Source organism: Balaenoptera acutorostrata, chromosome 7, assembly GCF_949987535.1.
Source record: "Balaenoptera acutorostrata chromosome 7, mBalAcu1.1, whole genome shotgun sequence".
Classification (NCBI taxonomy): domain Eukaryota; kingdom Metazoa; phylum Chordata; class Mammalia; order Artiodactyla; family Balaenopteridae; genus Balaenoptera; species Balaenoptera acutorostrata.
In genome coordinates, this window is record NC_080070.1 from 6,932,899 (window position 1) to 6,958,434 (window position 25,536).

The 25,536-nt window shown below is 47.8% G+C and overlaps 1 protein-coding gene across 4 annotated transcripts; it reads right to left on the bottom strand.

Moving 5' to 3' along the window:
* Nucleotides 1-139: 139 nt before the first annotated feature.
* Nucleotides 140-25,427, bottom strand: ZNF862 (zinc finger protein 862). Of its 4 annotated transcripts, none has more exons than XM_057549619.1 (6): nucleotides 25,323-25,427; nucleotides 23,114-23,807; nucleotides 21,512-21,668; nucleotides 7,947-8,051; nucleotides 4,997-7,111; nucleotides 140-3,388 (listed from the first exon to the last, which is right to left on the bottom strand). In XM_057549619.1, exons 2-6 carry the CDS (start codon nucleotides 23,798-23,800, stop codon nucleotides 3,198-3,200), a joined length of 3,255 nt encoding a protein of 1,084 aa, XP_057405602.1. In that variant the 5' UTR covers nucleotides 23,801-23,807; nucleotides 25,323-25,427; the 3' UTR covers nucleotides 140-3,197. The 4 variants fall into 4 exon arrangements, with proteins under 4 accessions (XP_057405602.1, XP_057405603.1, XP_057405605.1 ...); XM_057549620.1 differs by lacking the exon at nucleotides 25,323-25,427 and having other exon boundaries at nucleotides 23,114-23,195; nucleotides 23,375-23,503; XM_057549622.1 differs by lacking the exons at nucleotides 21,512-21,668; nucleotides 25,323-25,427 and adding an exon at nucleotides 10,824-10,919 and having other exon boundaries at nucleotides 23,114-23,239.
* Nucleotides 25,428-25,536: the final 109 nt, after the last annotated feature.

Genomic DNA, 25,536 nt, shown 5'->3' on the forward strand with positions numbered 1-25,536 from the left:
GCGCAGGCGCTCCAGCGCGTCGCTCGGGGCGGGGGCGCGGGCGGGGGCGGGCTTTCCTCTGAGCCAGAGATAATTAGCTTTGAGCATCTCCTCCAGTTTGCTAGTTTTGGATAAGGGATTAACAGGACAGAGGCATGTGTCGAAATAAACTCTGCTTTATTCAAATAGCAAAAGGCTGAGAATCAGACATGGTTTTTTTAAACCGTGTTTTGCACATGGTTTTGCACATCTTTGAAACCAGAGGAGGAGAGAACATCCCTGGGCCAATCACCTGGGGTGACCTCGGCTGACAGACACTTGGATGAGGGAAACGGCCCATCTCCACACTGTCCTGCTAAATACTTAGCACCCTAGGAACTGAACCTGGGCTTCGAGGGAAGCAAAGGGTCTGGAGTAGATTACACTCCAACGTGTCTGGCTAGAACAGGGGGTCGGGGTCCCTCCTTCCCACCTGGTCTCTATGGCTACTGAACTCAAACTGTCAGTTAAAATGCTGGTCGCTCAAAATGTCAGCCCTGTGGGCATCAGTCTATGGAGATCACAGGTAGGGAACGAGGGTGGAGGCATGGCTAGGACTCTGGCCAAAGGCAGAGAGCTTGCTCCTTCCATCCCCAATGCCCTTCAGCTTGTTTTTTTGTGAGGCAAAAATAGGAAGGCTCTCCAACAACGGGGTCTCCAGGCCCTGGGCTCTGAAATGCTGCAAGTCTCTTGAAACAAAACGAGATGTCAGCTTGGGCAAAGGGTCTCACCACGCTTCAGCCTGGGGTCCTGCACAAAATGGTCAGCGTCCTCTCTGCCATTAGCGAGCAGAGGGGACCCAGGGCATGCCTGTGCCCCTCGAGAAAGTGGGTAGTGCAAATCCCTGTGACAAACAGCATTTTCAGTCGCCCCCCCCCACCCCGCCGCCAAGGGGCCCAAGCTTCTCACGAGCTGGCGTCGGAGGCTTCCTCAGGGCACAGGTGTGGAGAGGCAGCGGCGCCCCTAGCTGGCCCCCACCTCCACGCCTAGACTCGCCCAGGGAATCGTGCGTGTGGCACTCATGCACGGCGCTGCTCGCAGGACTAGCCTCTTGCTCTGCGGATTCTTAAAGGATGGAAGGTGCCATGGGGAGGATGCCTGCGAGGAAATCACCTCAATTTGAATCGCTATGGATAGGCTGGGGGCTATAACCCCCACTTTAAAGGGCCCCCCTCTCTTCCATCCCACCAGCTCATACCCGCGGCGCCTGGCCTAGTGCAGATTCCTGAACTCCCCATAGTGACCGACGCGAATGGCGGAGGGAGGCCTGGGCTCCATCTTGGCCACGTGGACAGTAACAGCGCCAGGGTTCAAGCTCCGAGGGCCCGTGGCACACGTCAGCCCCCAGAACACGGGGCTGTCAGGGAGACAGTGCCACAGCTGAAAAGGCAGAAAGCGGAAACGGAATTCCCGGCTCGAAGCTGAAGAAAACAGGAAAGCGATGGCGCTAAGGCTAAGTGCTAAGGGTGGGCTGCTGGGAAGGGAGAGTCAGAGACACTGGGAACCAGGGGTTCTGCCAGACAGTGAGACACTTGGTACCAGCATCTCAGGGGCTCTCGGCACCTTCTAGGAGTGGCTGCTTGAGGGCCAGGCCACTTGGACCTGCATCACAGAGCAGGGACCCCACCTAGAGCCAGGCAGCACGGCCAGGACGGAGCACTACCTCCTGCCCGTCTAAAACAAGAGAAAGGCAGCGGCAAAGAAGCCCTTCCCTCTGACCTCCCCTCGTTTCCCACCTGCGGTTAGGAAGGCGGGACCCAGACACTACATCATCCTCAGCCAGATGAGCAGCCTAGGAGCCTGCCCAAAGCAGCTGCCCTGGAAGGAAAAGTGCTTTACTTCAGGGTGGAAGAGGAGATGGGGTGATGGGGAGAGGGCAACGGGAACCAAATAGTGTGGGACACCCTTCTGTGCCGCCAGGGTGCTGGTTCTCATGCTTGAGTGAGCCCACGAAGTTCCTGGGGGGCCTTGCTGGAAACAGTCCCGGGGATCTGAATCAGGTGGGTCTGCGTTGAAACAGATTTAAACAAGACACCCCTAGTGATTCCCAAGCTGGTCCCCAGAGCAACTTCGGGAAGAGAGGACTAGACCATTATGCTGAGGGCATGTTGAGAGAGCACCTCTTCCCATAATAAGGACGTTGGTGGCAAGGGACAAGGACAAGGGCTGAAGGCAGCCAAGTCCACTCTGCAGCCTGAGGGCCGTCTCTCAGAGCCGGAGGCGCTGTCATCCATCAGTCCTGTGGCAGCTGGGGCACCAGCAGGCACTTGGATTCTCTACTGCCACTTCATGGAGAGGGACACCAAGGCACAGAAAAGAGGAAGGGATTAATCATGGTTGAACCACTGCCTGCAGCAGAGTTGGACAGGATCCCAAGCCCCCCAAGTGCAAACTTGTCCTGTCCGCTCTGCTCCGTAGAAAACCCGGTCTCAGCACAACGCAAGGGCTGCGACTGGTGGAAAGCGCCAGGCTCCCTCCAGGGAAACACGCCTCCCCTGTCTGGGAGCTGCAGGAGGATAACCTTTCTTGATTGCTCTGTGCAAAGGGGTTCTGCTTGCCTCATCCTAAAGGCAGGCCCTGGGAGGAGATAGAGGAAGTCTCTGATGCGAGTCTCCCATTTGAAGTTGAGGCTTCCCGGCTTCTGCCATGGAGCCAGGGGGACAGATCCCAGAGCCAGGCCAGCTGGCCCTAGACCTGCTCATCCCATGCCCCTCACCACGTGTCTACCCCGCGCCACTCAGGCTGTGGGCAGCCCGCTGGGGTGCTCCCCAGCTACCCAGGGGCTGGAGTGTTCCTTTAAGCCCCCTACCCTCAACCGTCTCTCCCACTTCAGAAAAGTCCTCCTGCCACCAAAACATGGGGTGAAATCTTTCATGATGGAATTATTTCCTGAAGCACCTTAAAATGAGCTTGAGCTAAGAACCCTTCTGCATATTGAAGTGCTGTGAGGTCGCCGCTCGGCTTAGAGGAGGGCCTTGGTAAGCAGGCTGTGCGCCTCCGGATCCCCCTGCTTCCCTGGGATGTGGGCTTCATTACCTTGTCACTGCCACTTCCCAGTGCTCAGAGAGTCCCCACCAAGTGAAGACTCTAGGGCAGCCTAGAATCCCAGGGCCTGTCACCATGATCACGAGGGCCAGGGCAGCAGGGGGTCTCCAAGGCAACCCCTCAGAGTCCTGCTCTTACAGGAGCGCTTCATCAGGACAGCCCAGGGCCCCTTGGCTGGGGTGGGGACACAGGAGTCCGTGGCGAGGCTCTAGGACGCAGTCTGTCAGGACCTCCACGGGTTCCCTGTAGGACGGGATGGGCGGCTTCTGGGTCACGGCCTCCTCCACGCGGAGCGCTCCCATCTTCTCCTTCCTGAGCCCCGCCCCTCGTGCGGGAGGAAAGGGAGGGTACAGTCAGACAGAGGAAACAGATCAGATGATAATCCCCTCCCCACAACCAACTGCGCCCCAAGGTATGTTCGGTGAAGAAGCCCTGGCAGAACAGACTGGAGACAGACCAGGACTGCTCTCTGTGGGCCTGATGGAGTCCCGCTCTGCTGACTTTCCCCCTGGGGCAGCGGAGCTCATGGGGGGGGGGCGGCAATTTTGCTCCCAGGGGACATTTGGCGGAGTCCGGAGACCTTTTTGATTGCTACAACAGGGAGGGTGCTACTGGTACTCAGTGTGTGTGTAGTGGGAAAGGCCAGGGGTGGCCAGGCGCAGGACGGGCACCCACAGCGAAGAACTACCTGGCCCCAAACGTCAGCAGTGCTGAGGTTGAGAAACTGCCTGGGAAAGAAGGCTTTACCATATACAATCTGGCCGTGTTCTCTGTTTGCTTCAGATGTACTAGTCCCATCGCCCAATGATTACAACTTGCAGAAGCACACAGCTGATGGCGTCTTCTTCTCCTTCACCCTCACAGGTCGGGCACTGAGAGCAACTCACTCACCAAATGCGTGGGTGAAGGACTCCCGTGTTGGAATCACCCTCTTTCCTTCTCTCCACTTCTACTGCCCCCTCCCTGCACCCACCCCCCAGCTGCAGGGCCAGGGCCACCAGGCTTCCTACAGAGCGCCTGTCAGCCCCAAGGCCGGTCCACTGCTGACGATCACAGACCCTGAGGTAGGATGAAAGCAGAAGCAAGAGGACGGAGACCCGCTACAGGAAGACGCCAAGAGAGGAAAACCATGGCTCTGTCACTGTTCAGTGACACAGGGGCAGCCTGGAGCAGTTTTCTTTGGTGTTCAGTGACTACTTGAAAAGAGGGAAATTTCTTACTTAAGATGTCCGGTAACTTGGCCTCCAGGATAACATCACTTCCCCCTCAAGCCCAGTCCCCACCTGGCCTTCCAGGCTAGTTGGGAGGCTCTCCTCACGGACCCCTCCCCTGCCTGAAACCCCCAACCTTCTCCTCCACACAGCACCGTCCTCACAGCCCCTGTGACCTGCACCGATCTCTTCCCTCTGCAAACAGGGTCCGCACAGCCCCATGGGAATGTGGTGTCTCTGCCCTCACTGGTCCAGTCTCCGAGTGATTTCTGGTAGCAGTCTGAACCTTTAAAGAGTGCCATGGGCATGACTCGCCAGATGCTGTTCTAAGCCCTTCACATCTATTAATTCGCTTTACAGATGAAAAACCATAGCACAAAGAGATTAAGTTGCCCGAGGTCATGTGCTAGTCAGTGGCAGGACGAGAATTTGAACCTGGGCAGCCTTGCTCTGGAAATTCCTGCTCTTGGCTCTATGCCCTGTGCCCTGCAGTGTGGGCGTCCTGCCTTCTAGCTGGATCCTAATCTCCTGGAGGGTAGGTGTCCAGTCTTGAGCACCCACTGGTCTAGCAAATGGTTGGGCACATGACACCTTAGAGCAAGCCTACTGTGACAGCTGACTTGAGCAGACTCTACCAGGCTGTGAGCTCAGCATGGGGTTGGGAAGCTAAGATTCTCTTCCTTTGCTTCCCCAGGTCCAGGAACTCTGCCACGCATACTTACTTGTGTGGGAGCGGGGTGGCACTTGGGCACAGGTGTAGACGTGGCTGAAACGCCGACCTGAGGAGGTCAGGTACCAGTGCTGGATGGCGGGCTGGGGGTTGTACTCTGTGACCGCCACACCATTCACCGCTGTCATCATGAGCATGTTGATCACCTCGTTGGAGAGCTTGGTCCTCTCATCGGTCCTGATCCGGTTCATGGCACTGAATCCGCGCTCACAGCAGGAGGTGGAGACAGGCACACAGACCACCACTGCCACGAGCCTGCTGAGCAAGGGGAAGCGGCAGTCCTGGGCCAGGGCGTTCCTGCACAGCATGGAGAACGGCAAGTTCTTGGCGATGGCTTTCAGGCCCAGCCACTCCTCCAGCAGTGCCTCCTCGCTGTATCCTGGGGGCAGTGAGAGTTCAAAATATCTGGCCAGGGCAAGAATATCATCATTCCCAAAACCGGCCAGTTCCATCCCACTTGGCCAGGCCGTGGCGTCAAACACCTCCATGTTCTTGAGCTGCGGGGGACGGGCCGCGTCAAACCTCTGCTGGAGGTACTCAATCCCAGTCAGGATCATTCTCTCCCTGTCCGCCTGGAACCGCTGTTCCGCCACCTCCACTCTGTCCAGGAAGATGCCGTGGAGCCGCCCGTCCCTGAAGCCGGCATTGAACTCTTCCTCTTTGGGTCCTGCCTGGTGACGGAGGGTCTCCAGCGCTACGTAGGCCCGTCCCAGCGTGGAGTTCACCTCCGTAATCAGCACGATCTCCTTCTGGCACACTTCGGACAAAGGCCTGTAGATGCTCAGGAAGTCCAAGAGGAAGTGGCAGAACTTGACGAAATGGAAGCCCTTCATCAGCTTCAGCATGCCTTTGGCCCTGTGCCCGATCTGGCCACCTGCTTCCGCCACGCTCTGGAGGTGCCTGGCCAGGGCGGGCCAGCTCACGATGAGCGCATTCAGCGTGCGCCTCTTGCTGGCCACCCACCTGACAGCGTTCAGGTCCTTCAGGCGGATGATTTCCTGCTCCAGCGGGGCCGCGCCTTCCTGCAGCTCATTCAGCCTTTTGCTCGAGGACTGATAGAACTTGAAGACGGTGCGGATGTGCCGGTCACACTTCCTGACCAGGTCGATGCCTCCGCAGGCGTCAACCGCGGCCAGGTGTAGCCGGTGGGCCACGCAATGCACCGGCAGCAGCTGGGGGATGGTCTCCTGGAGCTTCTCCACCACACCTCCTCTGCAGCTCAGCATGGCTGAGCCATCGGTTCCCAGGCCCACCACCCAGCCAGGCTTCCGGAAGGGGATGTCCAGTTCGTCCAGGGCAGAGATGATGGTCTCAAAGTATCCATCCACCGTCTCGCTGTAGAGTGGGGCCAGAGTGATGTAAGACTCCTTCACCTCCGTCCCCTTAAAGTAGCGGATGTAAATGCCCACACAGGACTGGTCGGAGGTGTCTGTGGCGCTGTCCAGCAACACGCTCACACACGGGGAGTTCCGGACATCCTCAAGGATCTCCTTCTTCAGAGTCTCGGAGATGTATTTGATGAACTGAGTGCAGGCGGTGCGATTTCGGTACTTGCCCAAAATCATGGTCCCAGTGCTTTGGAGGAGTTGCAGGATCTTCTCAAAGTCGTTCAGGGGCCTCGAGTGGTATGCGATGGAATAGGCGGCATTGAAAAAGTGCTCCATGTTGGCCATCAGGTCACTGGAGATCTCGGGGACAAGGGCGGTCTGCGGGGTGTCTTCCCTGACTTCCAGGGTGTTGACACAGAGCTTGTGTGCTTTGCTGACTTCATGGTACTTTAAAGTCTCCACTTTAAAAGGACCCGTGTAACCTCGGACTAACCGGGATGATCTGTCATGCAGACTAGGTCTTTCTCTGCAAGCTGAGCAGAAGAGCTTGGTCTCTTTTGGGTCAATTACTAACCATGGGAACTGCCCAAACCATGACCTCTGAATTGAGCGGGGTCTGTAAGTCCTCTTGATTTTCCTCCGTCCATCTGCTTCTACGTCACGAAGGCTGGGATTGCAGTAGGAGGTGCACGTCTCCATGGAAGGAGCTGGAAGCAGTGCAGATTCTAGAGCCGAGGCCTGTGTGTGTGCCTCTCTAACGGCCACCGTCGTCTTCTTCCCTTTGGAGCAAATCAAACTGTGCTCGGTTTTGCCGCCCAGAACTCTGCAGCCTCCTATCAGCTAAGACACCCCAATTCAATAAGTACCCCTTACGCAAAGCAGAGAAGATGAATGTGATCCACCTTTCTAGAAATCAGTAGCGGCTTCTATTTAAACCCTTTCCCATTATTTTCTCTGAAAGCCAGTCTGTCTCCCCAAGAGTTGTCTGCTAATCCTTTTGGGCTCTTTAGCCAGCCTCCCCCTCCCTATCTACATATCCACCCTGAGATCATGTGACATCTGATGCTAATAAGCTTAATTAGCACCTTGGCCACAGATGCTATTGGATGGTTTTAATCCTCTTTCGAGGCACCACAAAGAAATGAGGTTAAATATCCAAAAGTCTTCTTATGAGCCTTGGAAACAAGGGAGGCACAGGAGTATACACAGTAGCTATTAGCCAATAAGTTACTGACAGATACACGAAACTGCTAACTCTCACAGACCAACAGTGTTGTCACTGAACACCAGGGGAGGAGGCAGCAGAGGCTCACAGCCGTGGGTCGCGTGGCTCCTCGTGACCAGTGCCCACCACGCACCTCCCCCATCAGCTCTACCACAGTCTCCCCGTTTCACTTCTGCTCATCAAAGCTCCTTATTTTTCCCAAACTGTCCCAGTTTCTCAGATTCTTCCACACTGTGAGGGCACAGTTTCTTATTCACATTTTTCTACCAATACAGGGCCTAGTGCACGACAGGTTCCGCACGAGGATGGCGGAACTAACACTGTGTGACTCGCCATAGCCGCCTGGGCCCCTGGACGTACCCTTCAGAACCCAGCAGGTCAGGACCCACCTGGAGGACGGCCTTTCCCCCACTTGGGCCCGTCTGGGTCCTTGATCCAGGGTGCAGCTCTCCGCTCCAGCTTTGAGATCAAGTCTGGTTTGGCGGCAGCAGGCCCTGTTGCAGGGACGAAGAGTCACAGTGACATCACAGGTCTGGACTGTCAAGTCAAGCGGCCCATCTGAAAGATCCAGGGAGGCCTCTGGGTGCATTTCCTAATAAAATCTTTCCAACCAGGGGCGCGATGAAAGCACACCCATCTAGGGTGCCAATTTATTCTTAAAACCCAAAGAGGCACCAAATTAGGGTGCATCCCTTAGCTCCATGGCTCATCCATGGGAGCATGAGTCGGCTAAACGAATCTAGAGGGGAAAGGGCGAAAACAGGAAGAAATACAGAGGACAAAATAGAAGGAGAGAGGACAGGGATGATAAAGAAAGCCACACGAGAAGTGGGAGAGGGCCACCAACAACTGTCCCATGCGTGTGCCCCTCAGCAACTCCCACAGCTGGCCTTGGCGCAGGTGGCTAACTACACGGGGCACCTGAAAAGCCCCTTCACGCTGCCTACCACCTGCTGTGGAACCTGAAATCCGACTAGAAGAGATTCGTGTCTTTGGGTTAAGCACTGCCTTTACTGAAAATATGAATATTCTTCAGGGCTATGTGAAGAAATTGCTTTCTTGATTTAAAGTAAAATCCATTAATCTCTACTTACATGCTTTTCATGTATCTATGTGAATAGGTGTATAACCTTTCTTTGGAAAGACATATACAAGCCACTGGTAACTGCGGGCACTTCTGTGGAGGGACTGAAGGACAAGGTAAAAGGGAGATTATTTTCACTATTCATCTTTGGATCATTCAAATATATTTATATGTTCATGTGTGTGTATGTATCCACATATTTACTACTAATAAAAATATAATACATTATTAATCTGTGATAGATTGAACACTTATTCATCTTCAAACGTCTCTAAAATGAGGGCAAAGGGATAATAATTAAAAGAAGCATAAGCCCAAGAGAAACATTGTACTAGAAATGTTAATACATTTTTAGAAGAAGGAAAGGAGATAAAAGAGAAGAACTAACAGAGCTGGACACCAAATGCCAGCAGAGCGGGTAATGAGGAGAAAGAAGTGAACTTGACCCCAGAATCCCCAAAAGAGCCAGGACCCAGAGGCACCAGGTGCAGCAGAAGGTGGTGGGTAAGGAGAGACCAGTTCAAGGCCAGGTCCGCTCACCTATTCCAGGAAGCCAGAAAATACCACCACCCTCCCCCAAGGAGGAGAGAGAGGTTGGTCTACAGAAAAACTTAACCAGAAAGGTTCCGGGCCCTGGAATGGTGGGGTGAGTGAAAGATGAAGGAGAAGAGTTGCGATGCAAACAGATGAAGACAGTCTATAGACCAGAAGCTGCGTTACTCGGCTCCGAGAACACCGGCTTAGTGTACAGCCAAGCAGGAGACCAGAAGTTTTCTTTGGAGAAATGGAATTGCCCCTCCCCAACCCTCCTCCCCGAAAGACCTACGGATCCTGACTTCACCGGGCTCTTCAATGAAACATCCAGGTTCACAGCTGGTCACCCTACAATGTAACCTACCCCTTGAGTCCCAGCCATGCACACAGAGCTTCCAGCCAGTTTTTAAGGCTTTACTCTTAAATGTGAATGAACCTAAAGATATTTATTTAAGACAAACTGCTAACAAGTAGGAAAAAGGATTGAAGGAACTAGAGATACTGCAGGAAGCAAAACAAAATTTCAACCCCCTCCCCTGAAAACTAGAACGTTCCCACAGAGAAAAGTCATGATAGTTATCCATGAAAAGAGCCATAAGGGCTCTTAGATTTAAAATATGATAGAAAAAAATGTTTTAAATTAAATAGAATTGTTAGAAAATAAAATGGAGGAAATCTCCAGGAAAGTAGAACAAAAAAGACAGAAGCAGGAAATAGGAGAAAAAGAAAAAAATAAAACAAAACCAGAGGCTCAATTTAAGAAGTCTAATATCTAACTAATAGGACTTTTTGGAAGAAAGAAAAGACAAAATGCAAAGGAAGAAATAATACAAGAATGTTTCCCCAAAATGGAAACTGTGAGTTTCCACATGGAAGGGAAGCACCAGATATCCAGAACAAAAGATGAAAAAAACATCCATATCATTAAGCACTAAATACTTCAAAACGCTGGTATAGGACTTAAAACTTTTCAGAGTGGAAAAACAGGCTGTGTTCAAAGATTTAGGAATAAAAAGGTATTTAGACTTCTCAACACCACCTGTAAAACCTAAAAGCAATGCTTTCAAAATGCTGAGGAAAATCATTTCCAACCTGGAATTCTATACCCAAACCAAACTATCAATTGTGAGAGCAGAATAAGGGCATTTTCAGATATACAGGGTCTTTAAAAAATTTCCTCCCATGAACCCTTTCTTAGGAAGTTACTGAAGGATGTGCTCCAACAAAATGAAGACATAAACCGAAAAGAAGCAATAGATCCAGGAAATAGGAGAGAGATGAAGGAAAGTCTAAGCCCACAGCTGTGCAGCAGGCTTAAAGTATAACTAGTTTAGATAGAGCAAAGGAATGGAAGACCCAGTGACAGTTTCCAGAAAAAAAAGTGAAACCAATAGGTCACAGGACGTTTGATCATGTGGAAAAAACTCTTCAAGGGAGTTATATAATTCCATGGAGAGTTTGAGAAGAATTGGTGATAGTACAGAAAACTAGCAAAGTAAAAAAATAAAAAATTTCAATTCCTGGGGGAAAAAAATCCTACAACAAAGGAAACATCATCATAATATGTCACTTTGATTAGAAGTAAATAATACATAATCATAATCGGGCAAATAATTTACATTGAATTAACCAAAAAAGTATGATATACCTGTTCTGAGAGGATGGAGGGAAGAGAAGTGGGGGCCTGGGGTGATGTAAGAGGGCCATATCTTCATCCTCCACAGTAGGAATCAATAGATAATATCTAAAATCAATAAATCAGGAATAGCAATAAACATATGCAACAGGATATTAAAGTGTGATTCTGTCTGCCTGTTTTGGCTGAAGGCTCCCCCAAAATAGGAGCCAACTCTCCCCCATTCCAAAGCTAGACCACCGAAGCCGACTTGGAAAGAGTGGCTGAAACACTGGGCTGTAACCCAAGCACTTGCCACTAAGAGGGAGTCAAAGCACTGGGAGGGAGGAGGTCAGGAAGCTGGATATTAGAGATGCTTGGAAAGAGCTGTCAAGTGTACTGTGAGCCCTCCACACTACCACGGGGAGGGGTGGGGTGGACTGGGCTACTTTCCTCTGACCTTAAGCCTAATGGGAATGACATCCTGACCTGTACTTCCTGGAGCTGTGGGGCTGCTCGGGAATCCAGGCCTGGAAAAGACTAAAGGCATAAACTGACCGACGGTTCCTTGGTGGTGGCCATGTCGGGAAGAGCCTACATTCACAGGGCTTGTCAGAGCAAAGGATATGTAAGTGTTTTCCATGGTCCAGATGTGGGCCTCGGAGGGAAAGAGAAGAGGCCCAGAGCCACTTAAAGGGACTGCCCTTGTCTGCCTATTGGTGATGCCCCCCTAAGGAGCCCATATGGGGCAGACTGCCAGAGCAGACATTACCCACTGTAGTGAGAGATCTCCAGTAACGGGGGTTTGGGGGAGTGCAGAACCCACAAACACACTTGGAGAATCAGCTTTCAATTATCCCAGCTACATGTAACTGGTATCAGATTACATGGATGTAATTCTTGTACCTCTCCTCCCCACCTACACACCACCATTCCCAGCCAGGATGCAGCAGAAGTCCTGGAACAAGCTGGGGAGTAGGAGGAGAACTTCTTTCTTCCTATCACAAGATTCTGTATTCTAGACCTAAAGCAGGTTGAGGTGGGAGAGGCAAGAAACTTCAGCTTTAAATGAAGTCCAGATTTTTAACCACTACACAAGGACTGGACTTCTGTTTCCTAATTTTTTTTTTTTGGTCAATTTTTGATATCATTTAAAACCTATAGAAAAGTTTTAATAATAAAACAAGGAACTCCAATCATTTGCATTTTGTTCCATTTGCTTTATGATGCCCATGTGCCCTCTCTCCCTCCCTCCTTTTCCTCTCTATATATGTATAATATATAAATACATATATATGTATATGTGCAGGCTGCACACTGGAGTTAACTGGGAAGCTTTAAAATATATAAGTAATATATATATATAATATTTTTCTGGACCATTTGAGGCTAAATTTATCCCTTTATCCCTAAATACTTCTGTGTGTATTACTCAAGAAAAGAGACATTCTCTTATCGGGTTTGCAAAATTCTAACACGAGCTCCATGACCCCAACCCTTGCCTAATCCCTGCCCCTTGGAGTGTGACTGAAATGTGTGAACTGATATCACACCCGTAATTACATTACATAGCAAAAGATATGTTGTCTGGGTGACTTAATGTAATCACACTAGCCGCTTAAAAGCAGAGGAAGTCAGAGAATCAAAACACCAAAAAAATTGGATGGAGAAGGCCATGTGGAAAGGACCTCGGAGCAGGCCCTAGGAGCTGAGAATGGTCGGCAGCCAGAAAGAAAACAGGGACCTCAGTCCTACAACCACAAGGAACTTGATTCTGCCAACAACTCAACAACCCAGTGATTCTTCCTAGAGCCTCCTGATAAGAGGCCAGTCTGGCACACTTAATTTCAGCCATGTTAGACCCTAAGCAAAGAACCCAGCTAAGCCCACCTGGACTTCTGAACTCCAGAACTGTGAGATAATAAATGGGTGTTTTTTAGCCACTAAATTTGTGATAATTTGTTATGTGGCAACTGAAAACTAATATGTCTTATATAGTCAAAGTATAATGATCAAAATCAGAAAATTTAACATTGATATAACACTATAATTTAATCCACCATACTGCTTTCCACAGTGACTTACCATTTTATATTCCCACCAACAGGGCATAAAGGTTCTATCCTCAGCAATAGTTGTTGTTTTCTATTTTTTTGATAGTAGGCATCCTTATGGGTGTGAGGTGGTATCTTATTGTAGTATTGATTTACGTTTCCCTAATGATTGTGATATTGAGTATCTTTTCATATGCTTATTGGCCATTTGTACATCTTCTTTGAAGAAATGTCTATTCAAGTCCTTTGTACATTTTTTAATCAGGTTTTTTTTTTAATAAATTTATTTATTTATTTATTTATTTATGGCTGTGTTGGGTCTTCGTTTCTGTGCGAGGGCTTTCTCTAGTTGTGGCGAGCAGGGGCCACTCTTCATCGCGGTGCACGGGGCTTTCACTGTCGCAGCCTCTCTTGTTGCGGAGCACAGGCTCCAGACGCGCAGGCTCAGTAGTTGTGGCTCACGGGCCTAGTTGCTCTGCGGCATGTGGGATCTTCCCATACCAGGGCTCGAACCCATGTCCCCTGCATTGGCAGGCAGATTCTCAACCACTGCACCACCAGGGAAGCCCTTTAATCAGGTTTTTTGTTGGTGCTGAGTTTTAAGAGTTCTTTATATATTCTGGATAGTAATCCCTTATCTGATATATGATTTGCAAATACTTTCTCCCATTCTGTATGTTGCCTTTTTATTATATTTATACGTATGTCTTTTGATGCACAAAATTTTACAATTTTCATGAAGCCCAACTTGTCTATTTCTTCCTTTCTTGCCTGTGCCTCTTCATCCATCTAGCTAAAGGTTTGTCAATTTTGTTGATCTTTTCAAAGAACCAACTTTTGGTTCCATTGATTTTTCTCTAGTTTTTCTATTCTCTATTTATCTCTCCTCTCATCTTTATCATTTCCTTCCTTCTGCTAGCTTTGGGTTTAGTTTATTCTTCTTTTTCTAGTTCCTTAAGTTGTAAAGTTAAGTTGTTGATTTGAGATCTTCCTTGTTTTTTTTTTTTAGTAAATTTATTTATTTTTATTTATTTATTATTTTTGGCTGCGTTGGGTCTTCATTGCTGCATGCGGGCTTTCTCTAGTTGATTCACTTCTCTCTTGCTGCTTCCAAGATTCTGTCTTTGTTTTTGAAATTCTGATTACAGTGTGTCTCAGTGTGGGTGGCTGAATTCATCTTACCTGGAGTTTGTTGAGCTTCTTGGATGTTTATATTCATGTCTTTGAACAAATTTGTAGAGATTTTAGCCATTATGTCTTTCCCTTTCTCTCTCTCTTTTCCCTCTGGGACTCCCACAATGTGTATGCTGGTCCACTTGATGGCTTCCCGCATGTCCCTTGGGCTCTGTTCACTTTTCTTTGACCTTTTTTGTTTCTGTTTCACAGGCTCCATAACTTCCATTGTCCTATCTTCAAGCCTGCTGATTCTTTATTCTGCCGGCTCTAATGTTTTTGTATTCCTCTAGTTAATTTTTCATTTCAGTTATTGTAGTTTTCAGCTCTCAGTCTTCTTTCTAGATCCTTCTTAGGTTTTCTCTCTTTATTTATATTTCCATTTTATTCATACATTGCTGTCTTGACTTTCTCCACATCTTCCTAAATTTCTTTGAGCATTTTTAAGACAGTTGTTTTATGGTATACCTGCCATCAGGTCTTCTTCAGGGACAGTTTTTATTGATTTAGTTTCTTCCTTTGAATGGGTCATACTCTCCTATTTCTTTGTGTGCCTTGTGATTTTTTGTTGAACACTGGATATTTCAATCTAATAATGTGGTAACTCTGGAAATCAGATTCTCCCCGATCCCCAAGGTTTGCTGTTTTTATTGTTTTCGATTATTGTTATTATTTTAAAATTTTTAATCATTATAGGCTATCTCTGTGCCAAGGCTCAGCCTGAGGTGTAAACTTAAAGTCTTCTCAGGTCTTTTGGAGTCTTTCCCTGGGTATGCAAAATCACTTTCTAATTTTCCTCCTATATGTTTTCGAATGTCCTAGTTTTTAATGTCTGGTTTTCAAAAGAGGGAAAAGAGAAAAATTAAGAGGAGGGGGAGGAACTTGCAAAAATGGGGGAGGTGCATCAACACTGGCTGCTTACTTCTTTGTCTGCACCTCTGTGATGAGAAGCAGCGATCGGTGATCAGGGCACCGATCCCTGATACTTAGAGGACGGCATCCTTTTTGCCCACCCTAATTCCTGCAGTCTGTGTGCAAGCTGCTCCAGGAACATGGCACGGCTGCCTGCACCATGGTAGGGGTGGGAGATGGGCGGCTGCTAATGTGCTACGAGCTGAAATTGACCAAACTTAACCACAATTTACTTTCCAACTCTTCTCCTGTAAGTTGCAAGCCTTTGACAGATTTCAGAGTTCCAAAATAGTTACATCAGACAGATTCTACCAGTGCAATTGTTGTCTATGTGAGGAGACAGATTCCTGGTGTTCCACCATCTTCCCTCAGTCCTCCTCCTAATCAGGACATTTTTGAAGGGTACTGTACTGGACATTTTATTAATTGAAATTAGATCATTAATGTGACTAAAAAGTGACTGGAGGACTTTCTGTTTACCTGAGTGTGACAAGTCATGCGCCCTGCCCCAGGTTTCACCCTGTAAAGAGAAACCAAAATGGAGGCCACAATTTGAACAGACCCCTGGACCAAACACTCATAATCACATAACCAAATCTTAAGCTGTCCTGATTTCCTCAAAATGCTGACTCTGGTCTTAAACAAAATTTAAGTTTCCTTCATGTCAGTGTGACCTTACAGCTTCTAAGCCAATCAGCTACACACAAGAAAAGGTACACAGTGCTACTACCCTAAAAAGAATATAATCACAATTAAAAAACAATGTACATCTTCATTCATGCTTTACAAATTGAGCTTTAACTGCTGAGAGCCAAGTTTTTAACCACTTTGGGTTTGAAGTCTCCCAGTTCATGAACAGTTTGTTTCTTGCTCAATAAAATATTCATATCAAGTAAAGCTCTTTGAATTTTCTTTTGGCAACCCAAAGGGTGAGAAAGAAAATCCCCAAAGAGCTGATCCAAACAAGTGGTGATGGAAAAGAATGAAGCTGTTTTATGAGTGCATCCTACTGAAGTTCATGCTTTTAAAAATAATGTCTACATGTGTTACTCAGAAATAATGAAACAAGTTACTGGAAGAAACAGCTAAAAAATTTTGGGGAGGAGGACTTGGCAACAGAGAATGGTGGGACAGGGAACCGTCATTTTTTGTTATATGTCTTATGAGAACTACTTTGATTAAAGAAACATAATTATGAAGAAATATTTTTAAAGATTTACTGAAAACATACATGATACTGAGTATCCCTGAATGTGTTTGCCTAAGTTATATTACCCTGGGGATTGGCCACCTTTGATTGCCCCTAGCACCACCACACTGGCCCCAGAAGTGCTGTACCCCAATCACACCTCTCTGAAGCTATGGCTGAAATGTTGCCAGAAACCTTTTCTTTTTGTTCTCTTCAGAACAAGTGAAACAGAAGGGAATTTTCAAACAGATTTTCCTATGTCTTAGTAATGGAAAAGTGACTAAGGAGACATAACTATAGCACGGGCATACACACACACACACACACACACACACACACACACACTCCACAAAAGCCCATAAAAATGGCTTGGCCTACAAAAACAGATTCTGATCCTTCCAGGCTAATTCCAGCCCAAGGTTGGCAGGCCTGCCAACGAATCAGTTTGGAGACGGCCACTCTGGCACCTTGCCTTGGTTCTTCTCTCTCTAGCTCAGCACGGCCCCCACCTGGAGGCCATATATGGCCCACCATACAGCAGCTGGCCTCCTAGACATCATATGAGCCATTCTAACTCCTGCTCATCTCATTGAGGGCTCTCCCGCTTAGTTTTGCTTTCCACTTAGTGACATGACTTCTTCCTCCAGCTATGTGAGGTCTAGCTGTAGTTGATGACCTCACATGGAGAAAAGACACTGCCCACCTGAAGTGAGTGACCTGCCACTCAGCATATGATGACACCTTTCCTAGTAAAAATAAGGGTTACCACATAGTCCCTATATTGGCTTTTCTGTTTCTGTTACTGACAAATATTAGTTTCTTAACAGTGGAATGTAACTGAGTTTTCTTTTTTTGCAGGGGAAGCAAGAGACATCACCAAATATGGCCCAAGTTTGAAACCAGAATTTAAAGTACAGAAATAAAAGAACAGTTGGAACTCTACAGAGTGATAAATAGTTCTAAGCAAAAGCAAGTCCACAAAAGTAGAGGTTGACACAGGAAAGCATTAAAAACAACATAAACCTCTTCTTTTCTCCATAATCAAAATGACTGTCCTCTGCAAGTTCAGTCCTATTGAGAAGAGAGCTGGTGAGGCCAAGGAGGCTGTTGACAGGTGAGTGGACCTAACCTGGAAACTACCATCAGTTGAAAAGCTTTAGTCGACGCAATTTAACTGCCACACAACCGACAAATTAATATTAAATGTGACTGCATCAAATTGAGACTGTCTTTTTAAAAACAGGTACAATAATTATAAAACCTAAAAGAACAAATCTACTAGTTGTAAATCCTAATAAGAGCAACGGAGGAATTAGCTGGGTTTCCTCAAATGATAAGAGCAAAAGGAAGTCAACGGCATGCATGTGCTGCAATGCAGCGTGATGACCACCAGACCACAGAGACCCATGGCCTGACCTGAGCTGGGCTGAAGCAACCACAGCCTCTCACCCCAGGGCATCAGCCCCTTTCTGCACCTCAGTTCTCATGGAGGCGGAGGCAAGAGCACTAACAGTGACCTACAGAGAAGGTCTGAGACAGCCAGACCAAACTACTAACCCTCCTGCTAGGGGGACGGGGGATAGGAGTGGAGACTTCTAAAAAATTCTAATACTGCTTGAACTTTTAAATAATCTTATATTGTCCTTGGTGCTAGTGTTATTTTAATATTAACAACGTGATTAGCACAAATCTTGAAACTAAAAGAACTGGAGTCCAATTGGTAATAAACATATACGAAGCAGGAATTTTAGCCGAGTCTAATGCACGTGCAATGGGTGGAACAGTAAGAATTTCAGTTTAGCCATTTTCCAGCTAAATGGGTTGGATTCTCAAAGCCGATGGGCTGTTTTCTCACCTGAAAATACTACTACTACCTGCTTTACAGGTTTGGTTTAAGGATTAGAGAGCAGATATGCAAGACACTCAACATAGCCTTTGGTAGGTGTTCAGTCAACAGCAAGAGCGCCTATTATTATTTCCAGACATAAGAATAAAAGAAAACATAAAGGCTTCCTGTAACACCCAATATAAGCAGATCACAGTACTTCAATTAAAAGATAATAAACGTTAAAAATGGATGAGAGTGGACTTCCCTGGTGTTCCAGTGGTTAAGAATCCACCTTCCAATGCAGGGGATGCGGGTTCGATCCCTGGTCGGGGAACTAAGATCCCACGTACCGCGGGGCAACTAAGCCCGCGCACCTCAACTACTGAGCCCACGCGCCACAACTAGAGAGCCCGCGTGCCACAACTACAGAGCCCACGTGCTCTGGAGCCTGCGGCCACAACTAAAGAGCCCGCACACTGCAACTACTGAGCCCGCGTGCTCTGGAGCCCATGCACCACAACTAGAGAGCCTGTGAGCTGCAACTACTGAGCCCATGCGCCACAACTAGAAAACCCGCATGCCACGACTACAGAGCCCATGCACTCTGGAGCCCGCAGCCACGACTAGAGAGCCCACACACTGCAACTACTGAGCCTGTGCGCTGCAACTACTGAGCTTGTGCCGCCACAATTAGAGAGAAGCCTGTGTGCTGCAACGAAGAGCTCACCTGCCACAACGAAAGACCCACGTGCTGCAACTAAGACCCGACGCAGCCAAAATAAATAAATAAATAGGAAGGAAATTAAAACAAAAACAAAAACAAAAAAAAGATATAAAAAAATGGATGGGAGATTTTTTTTTTAAAGGCTAATAGAACTTTTCTTGGCTGCAAGAATTATGATGAGGTTTTCTTTTTCAAAAATTGAGTTCACTCCAAGGAGAAGTTCTATTTACAAAAAAGAATTAAAAGATGATGCCAAATAATATTAGGTTTTCAATTTTTAAAATACTTGTCACAGGAGGATAAAGTATTGGAGGAAGAAAACCTTGTCAAAGCAAAAATAATAATTAGACAGGTCCACTATATTTCAACACTGTTTTACATCCCAATTATCAGCTTGAGGCCCTTTAAAAGGTTATTTTTTTTTTTTTTTTTTCTTCAAGCTTCCAACCAAGTGGTAACTATCACACTGTGTAGATGGCAGAGAATGGGGCTGGAGACATCTGCTGGGCTTCTGCCACCCAGGGTCCCAATTTTAATATTTTTTTTTTTTTTTTTTTCCCCCCTACTTTATTTATTTATTTATTTATTTTTGGCTGTGTTGGGTCTTCGGTTCGTGCGAGGGCTTTCTCCAGTTGCGGCAAGCGGGGGCCACTCTTCATTGCGGTGCGGGGACCGCTCTTCATCGCGGTGCGCGGGCCTCTCACTATCGCGGCCCCTCCCGCTGCGGGGCACAGGCTCCAGACGCGCAGGCTCAGCAGCCGTGGCTCACGGGCCCAGCCGCTCCGCGGCATGTGGGATCCTCCCAGACCAGGGCTCGAACCCGTGTCCCCTGCATTAGCAGGCAGACTCCCAACCACTGCGCCACCAGGGAAGCCCCTAAAAGGTTATTTTTAAACATACAAATCATTTACGTTTGGCCCCAGTTATATCCTCAAGGCTCCTTAAAATGCTTTTATATCTCAAGCATGAAAAATCATCTCAACTGGAGGACAGTTAAAGGATAAAAGCTGGAGACCTAATTAAAGTAGCGAGAAGGACTCACACACATGCAATTCTGTTTCTAGACCCCTGTACCCATTTTAATTCCACAGACAACTGAAGAGGACAGCCCCGTCCACTATAAAGCCTTCCCTGATTCCTGCCCTCAACCCTCAAGCAAAATTAATTACCCTCCCCGTGATTATACTTATTGTTCATCCAAACAACGCTTAACTGAGGCTGAACTGTCCCTTAATTTCCCCAGTTAGTTAAGATTTCCCCACTTCCTAACATACAGAAGTTAAAAAGAAAATGCTGCTGTCTGGCTGAACAATCCAAGTCAGGCCCAGGTTGCGGGAGACACACTGTTACACCACTGGCCACCCACCACTTTCCCCATGACTTTCCACAGGGGTCCAAAGGGCAAAGGGCATCACTGCTGCTCACTCCTTCAAAGGAAAACCAGCTTCTTGTAAGTGGGTATGTATTTCTTCAAAGCGAATTTCCCTCTCACTCTCTCTCTCTTTTTATTTTTATTTATTTATTTATTTTTGGCCGTGCCGCATGGCATGTGTGATCCTAGTTCCCCAGACAGGGAGCAAAGCCGGGCCCCCCCTGTGGGAAGTGTGGCGTCTTAACCACTGGACCGCCAGGGAAGCCCCTCCCTCTCTTTTAAACGCTGTCGGTGGTAGTGATGCTCTTTGAAGGTGCACTTGGTACAACTGCCCTGGCCCAGAACACGCTTACAGCACCTCTCCTCATAAAAGAAACAATTTTTCACAGCCTTTCTGAATGTCTGGGGAGCCATTTAAAAATTGTGAACAGTGATAAAAACAAGTAGTATATAGGTCAAGTATGTTCAGAAAATAATCCATATCTCAGCTGCACATGAAAGGGCAGTGTGTAAGCTGGGGATATGACATCAGGTAAGCCACAAATACCCCAATTTCTCATTCTGTAGAAGTCACGATACAGGTCACTGCCGGAATTCCTAAGTTATGTACAGCAGCCTGTTCTGCAAGGTTTCTGTTACAATATATGCTAGTAAAAAAATAATAACTAACAGCTGTATAAGATGAAAAGTTGTCTTTTTGGTGCCACATGAAAATCCTGGGTGTCTGATGGAAAAAGGAGGTAAAGACAAGAACAGAAGCAGACGCAGGAGAGGAGCCTCTTCTGGGAAGGTAATGAACAGCACATGCTGTTCTTCATTCTCCAGTGCCTATAACCTAGTGACACCCAGGCCAAGACCGCCCGCCGTTCTGGCCCCTGATGAAGCAGCCCTGGCACAAAGTAGAGGGCGGAATCCAGGAATCCTCCCGGAGGCCCTTTCTCGCCTCTCTGCCTTTGCTCATGTTGTCCCCACCTCTGACACGTCTAGATGCCCGTCCCTGTGCACCTGGTTTTCAACTCAGTTAAAATATTTCATACTCTGTAAAGACTGCCCTTATCCCTCCCTCGGATGCCTGGCCAAATTAAGTCACTCTTTTCAGCAGCCCCAGGACACTTTTCCTGAATCTCTAATGGAGCTGGTGTTATTTCATAGTTTCTTATTGAAGTGTCTGTCTCTCCCACACACCTGCCAGCCCCTTGAAAGCAGAGACCGTGACTTGTTCACATCCATCCAGTACGCAGTAGGTACTAATAATGTTTGGTGGAAGATGGATGATGGACAGGTGGATGAAGAGGAGATAAAGCACAGTATCCCAAAGCAGGGAGAGTTCTGAGATGCAAAGATACAATCACTCTCTGCCTATGCACAGTGAGAGGGCAGAAATGGGAAGACGGCTACAAGCCACAGCTGCCCTCGTGGGTTCCCATGTCAAGTGATGGTGGCAAACAAAGGTCTACATGGATCTTTACCCAGGGATGCCAACAGCTCATAATTCGTCCGCATCACGTCTCTGTACAGCTCCTTCTGCCGCTTGTCTAGCGCGCCCCACTCCTCCCGGGTGAAATACACCGCCACATCCTCAAACACCACAGGAACCTCCTCAAACAGCCCCTCTTCAGAAGGATCCTGCAACAAAGAGTAGCAGTCACTCAAAGCTCCTCTCACGTCAGACACCCAGCGTGATACCTCCGGGGTCCTGCTCAAGGCCTGTTTCTCCTGGGAAGCCTGCCGAGAGGCCCCGATGCGCTCTGAGGAACTCATTTATCCACCGAAAGTCAAAGAAGCAAATGTGCGTGGCCCAGAATTAGCAGGTAAAAACCAAATGAACCTCAGTGTTATTCTAGAAGGAAGGCATGATCCTTCCTCTTCTTTCCTGGCAGGAAAGGAAAATGCACTGAGGAACAGGGGTCTTGCAGAGCCTCATGGCTGCACCCTGTCCTTTTCAGCCCCAAGGGGCGCCTTCTACTCACCCACGACTGCAAAGGTAGCCAGCTGCCTCTAGAAGCCCCTGCTAAGGTGCCCCACCAGGATGGGAAGGAAGAAGCAGTAAAAAAGAACTAAAGATGCTCATATTCAGTGACTAGGTTAACACACACTTTACTGCTGAAGGAATTCAGATTATAAAAGGTTAGACCTGTTTATTGGCTTCTAATACTAAAAACTAGAAGGAACATGAACATGAAGGGAAATGAGCTTTGTCACTTTTCTGGATTCCATAAAAATTCGAGCTTACTAACTTTACGTACGATGTTAGGCACGAGGAACGTCTGAGCTCTTCTCATTGGAATACTAGAGGGGTTGCTCAGAATGATTTGTAGCAAAATCCCGCTTACATGGAAGAGTTGAGAAAAGGGGCCTGATCTGGTTACTCAAAGATTCCAATTAATACAGTTTCCTTGCAGGCCAATTTTCCAAATTAGAAAATAAACCTATTTTATTTTACAAAATAAACCTGAGGTGAGAACTAGAGTCTTTGAGGGTCCACCAGAGCTGCAGGGGGTAGAAGGAAAGCACTGGGCTGGCGGTCAAGGGCTCTGGGGGGAGGTCACTGCCACAAGAGCCCTTGTTCTCTGGCGACATTACGCCCCCCTAAGTCTTAGTTGTTCCCCAACAAGATGAGTTTAACTAGGTTTGCTCCACCCACCGCATAGCAGCATTAAAAACATTACATAAAAGAACACGTCTGAAGAAACTTTGCAATGTTTAAAAGTGCTACATGATTTTGAAGTTAACGTTGAAAAAAATTTTTTACATTGATTATTTAAGAGCTCTGTGGCTGTTTTGTGGCTGTGGATTATTTCTTGAGTTCTGTGGTCATTCTGGATTCTGGATAAAGATTACTGTTCTGAATTTAGGTGTTCTCTTTACATCAGAAGTTAGAATATTCTGGTCCACTAAGTATGTTTTGTTATCTGCCAAAAGGAGATGACGCTAGTAGGGCTGTTGCCATAAATCAAGGAGATAATACGTGTAAAGCTCTTAAAGCACCACCTAGCACATTATAAGCGTGTCAGCTTATGGTAACATTGTACAGAATCCTGCCCCTCGAGCAATCATTCTAAACATATTACCTGGCCACGGGGCTCAGCAGAGTCATTACACAAAATGCTAACGTCTGAGGAGCCGCGGACGTCATCAGCAATTTCTTTTTGCCTGAAATCAGGAACGCAGTCTAGGTACAATGCAGGAATTGCTCCACTCCCTCCAGGGTCCTCCAGGGCAGCTCTTGAGCTGGGCAGGAGCTGGGCCACGTTATCATAGACCCCCAGAGGCCCTGGGGGGTAAAATATGGGATAATCTGCAGTGAAGAGGTGCCCTGGACTGGCCAGTACCTCTCTAGACACATCGTGGATGCTCCGGAAACGGGCTGCCCAGCTGGGGTCCCGAGCTGCCAAGGCCTTGACACAGAGCACATGGGCCTTGCTCTTGGCGTGGTATTTGAGTGTCTCCACCTTGAACGGTCCCATGTAACCTTCTATTAATCTTGACCGTTTGTCTCTGACGGATGGGTACTCCCGGCAAGCAGAGCAAAAGAGAGCCGTCCGCTCCTCATTCATGACCAACCACGGGAACTGTGCAAACCACGACTTCTGGATGGACCGGGGTCTCAACGGTTTTCTGCTTCTTCCTGTGCAGTCGCCCTGGATGTTGCCACTCTCTGAGCTGAAATGGGAAGGACAGGCTTTCTTCTGAGGAGGCAGGCAGAGTCCAGCTTCTCTGGCGGGACTTTGCACGTCCATTTCTTCCATGAAGCCCATCTTGTTTCTTCCTTTAGAAAAAAGAAACAAATGGAATTTTCTCGGAAATCCTATAGGTCGAGTCACTGCCACTCACAGAGGTGCTTAGATCCACGGACGATGAAAGCCGGAACCGCACCCACAAAGTGACAGCCTGCACCCGTGTTCTCTTCTCTCCAGCCCCCAACCCCCGGCCCGCCTTGCCTAACCCAGAAGAAACCAAATGGGCTTTAAGAAAACAGTTTTTTTTTTAAAATATAAAGGACAGATATACCTGGCCAAAAAGAGATCTCTGTAATTTGATCTCTGCAACCTAAAACAGTGGCACAATCTTCAGGAGAGCAGACTTATTTATGGATAAGAACACTAAACTAAGAGAAGGTAGGGTTAAAAAGGTAATTAAAGCAAACACTGCAACTCCACACTTGGCAGGAATCCCCCTCTTTGGTACCCCTGCCAGACAGGCATCTGCACTTTGCTCACGTACCTGTAGAGCAAGAGAGCAACCTACCTTCCAGGCGGACAGTTTCGTCCCCAGAGTTTTCCTTGAGCTGCAATCCATATTTGAGTACCTTCCCCTCAGGAGTGCTACTTCAGCCCTCCCTCACACCACAACCCTTCCAAGAAGTGAAAAATCCGATGACGTCACTAAGACTTTTCTTCTTTAAGCTAAACCAGCAGTTTCTTTATTCACTCCTTGGTTGAAATGCAGCTTAGACAACTCTAACTCCTCTGGAGCCATTTATTATGCACCATCAAGTTCAGATGCCCAGCGGGCAAGGACTCAACAGTATTTGCTCCAGGCCAATAGACCAGTCAGTCTACGAAACTGTAGCCAATCCCGGAAGCACAACGCTACTAGTAAAGAGTCAATAGGCTCAAAGTTAAGAGCCAAGCACAGGAAAAACAAACCAAAACACATTAGTATCTGTGAAGTCTAGGGCTCCTTGTGGTCCATCTGAGATAAATCACAAGGGAGAGCAAACTTCCGCAATTCAATTCATGGGGGAACTTGTTCCACCTCCCTTTTCTCCTGTAGAAGGCGCTGGGTTAACGCGGTCATCTTACGCAATGACAGAGGCCATCTGGCCTGGCTCTGGGCAAGCCAATCCCTGAACAGGACATGCTTATCAAAGGAGGAAAGCAAACATCAATCCCTAGGATTTAGCAGCTATCTGTTTATTCACCCATTCATTCCATGATTGTCTACTACGCAACTACGTGCCAGGCATTGTTCTTGGTACTGGGACTACAGTAGTAAGTAAGACCAAGTCATGCCTTCATGGAACTTAGAATATATAATTATACACAAACATCTACTCTCAGGTAGAAATAAAATAAAGGGAGATGAGAGTTTGGAGAACGACATTGGGGGAGGTGCGTATATCTTAGACCGGGTGACAGTTGGGGGAAGAACAGCATTCATGTGTAATTGGTGGGGGACAGGGAGAGGCAGAGGATGAGACTGGAGCCTTGGGACCCAGCTTCCTGCTCCCTCCCTCCAGCTAAGGACCCCTCCTCCCGGGGGCAGGTCCGCACTCACCTCGGTGGAGGCTCAAGAGATTCCTCTGGCCCTGGACATTGGCTAGCCACGGCTTTGGCCCTCGCTCAAATTTATAGAACAGCTCTGGGTTGGCAATAGTTGGTCCTGAGTCAGGAACAGAGAGAAGCACTATGAGGTCGGATCCAGGTCACACAGGCTAAAAAGGTATGAAAACTATTGGTTCAGAACAGAGGCTCAAACTCAAATGCTGAGC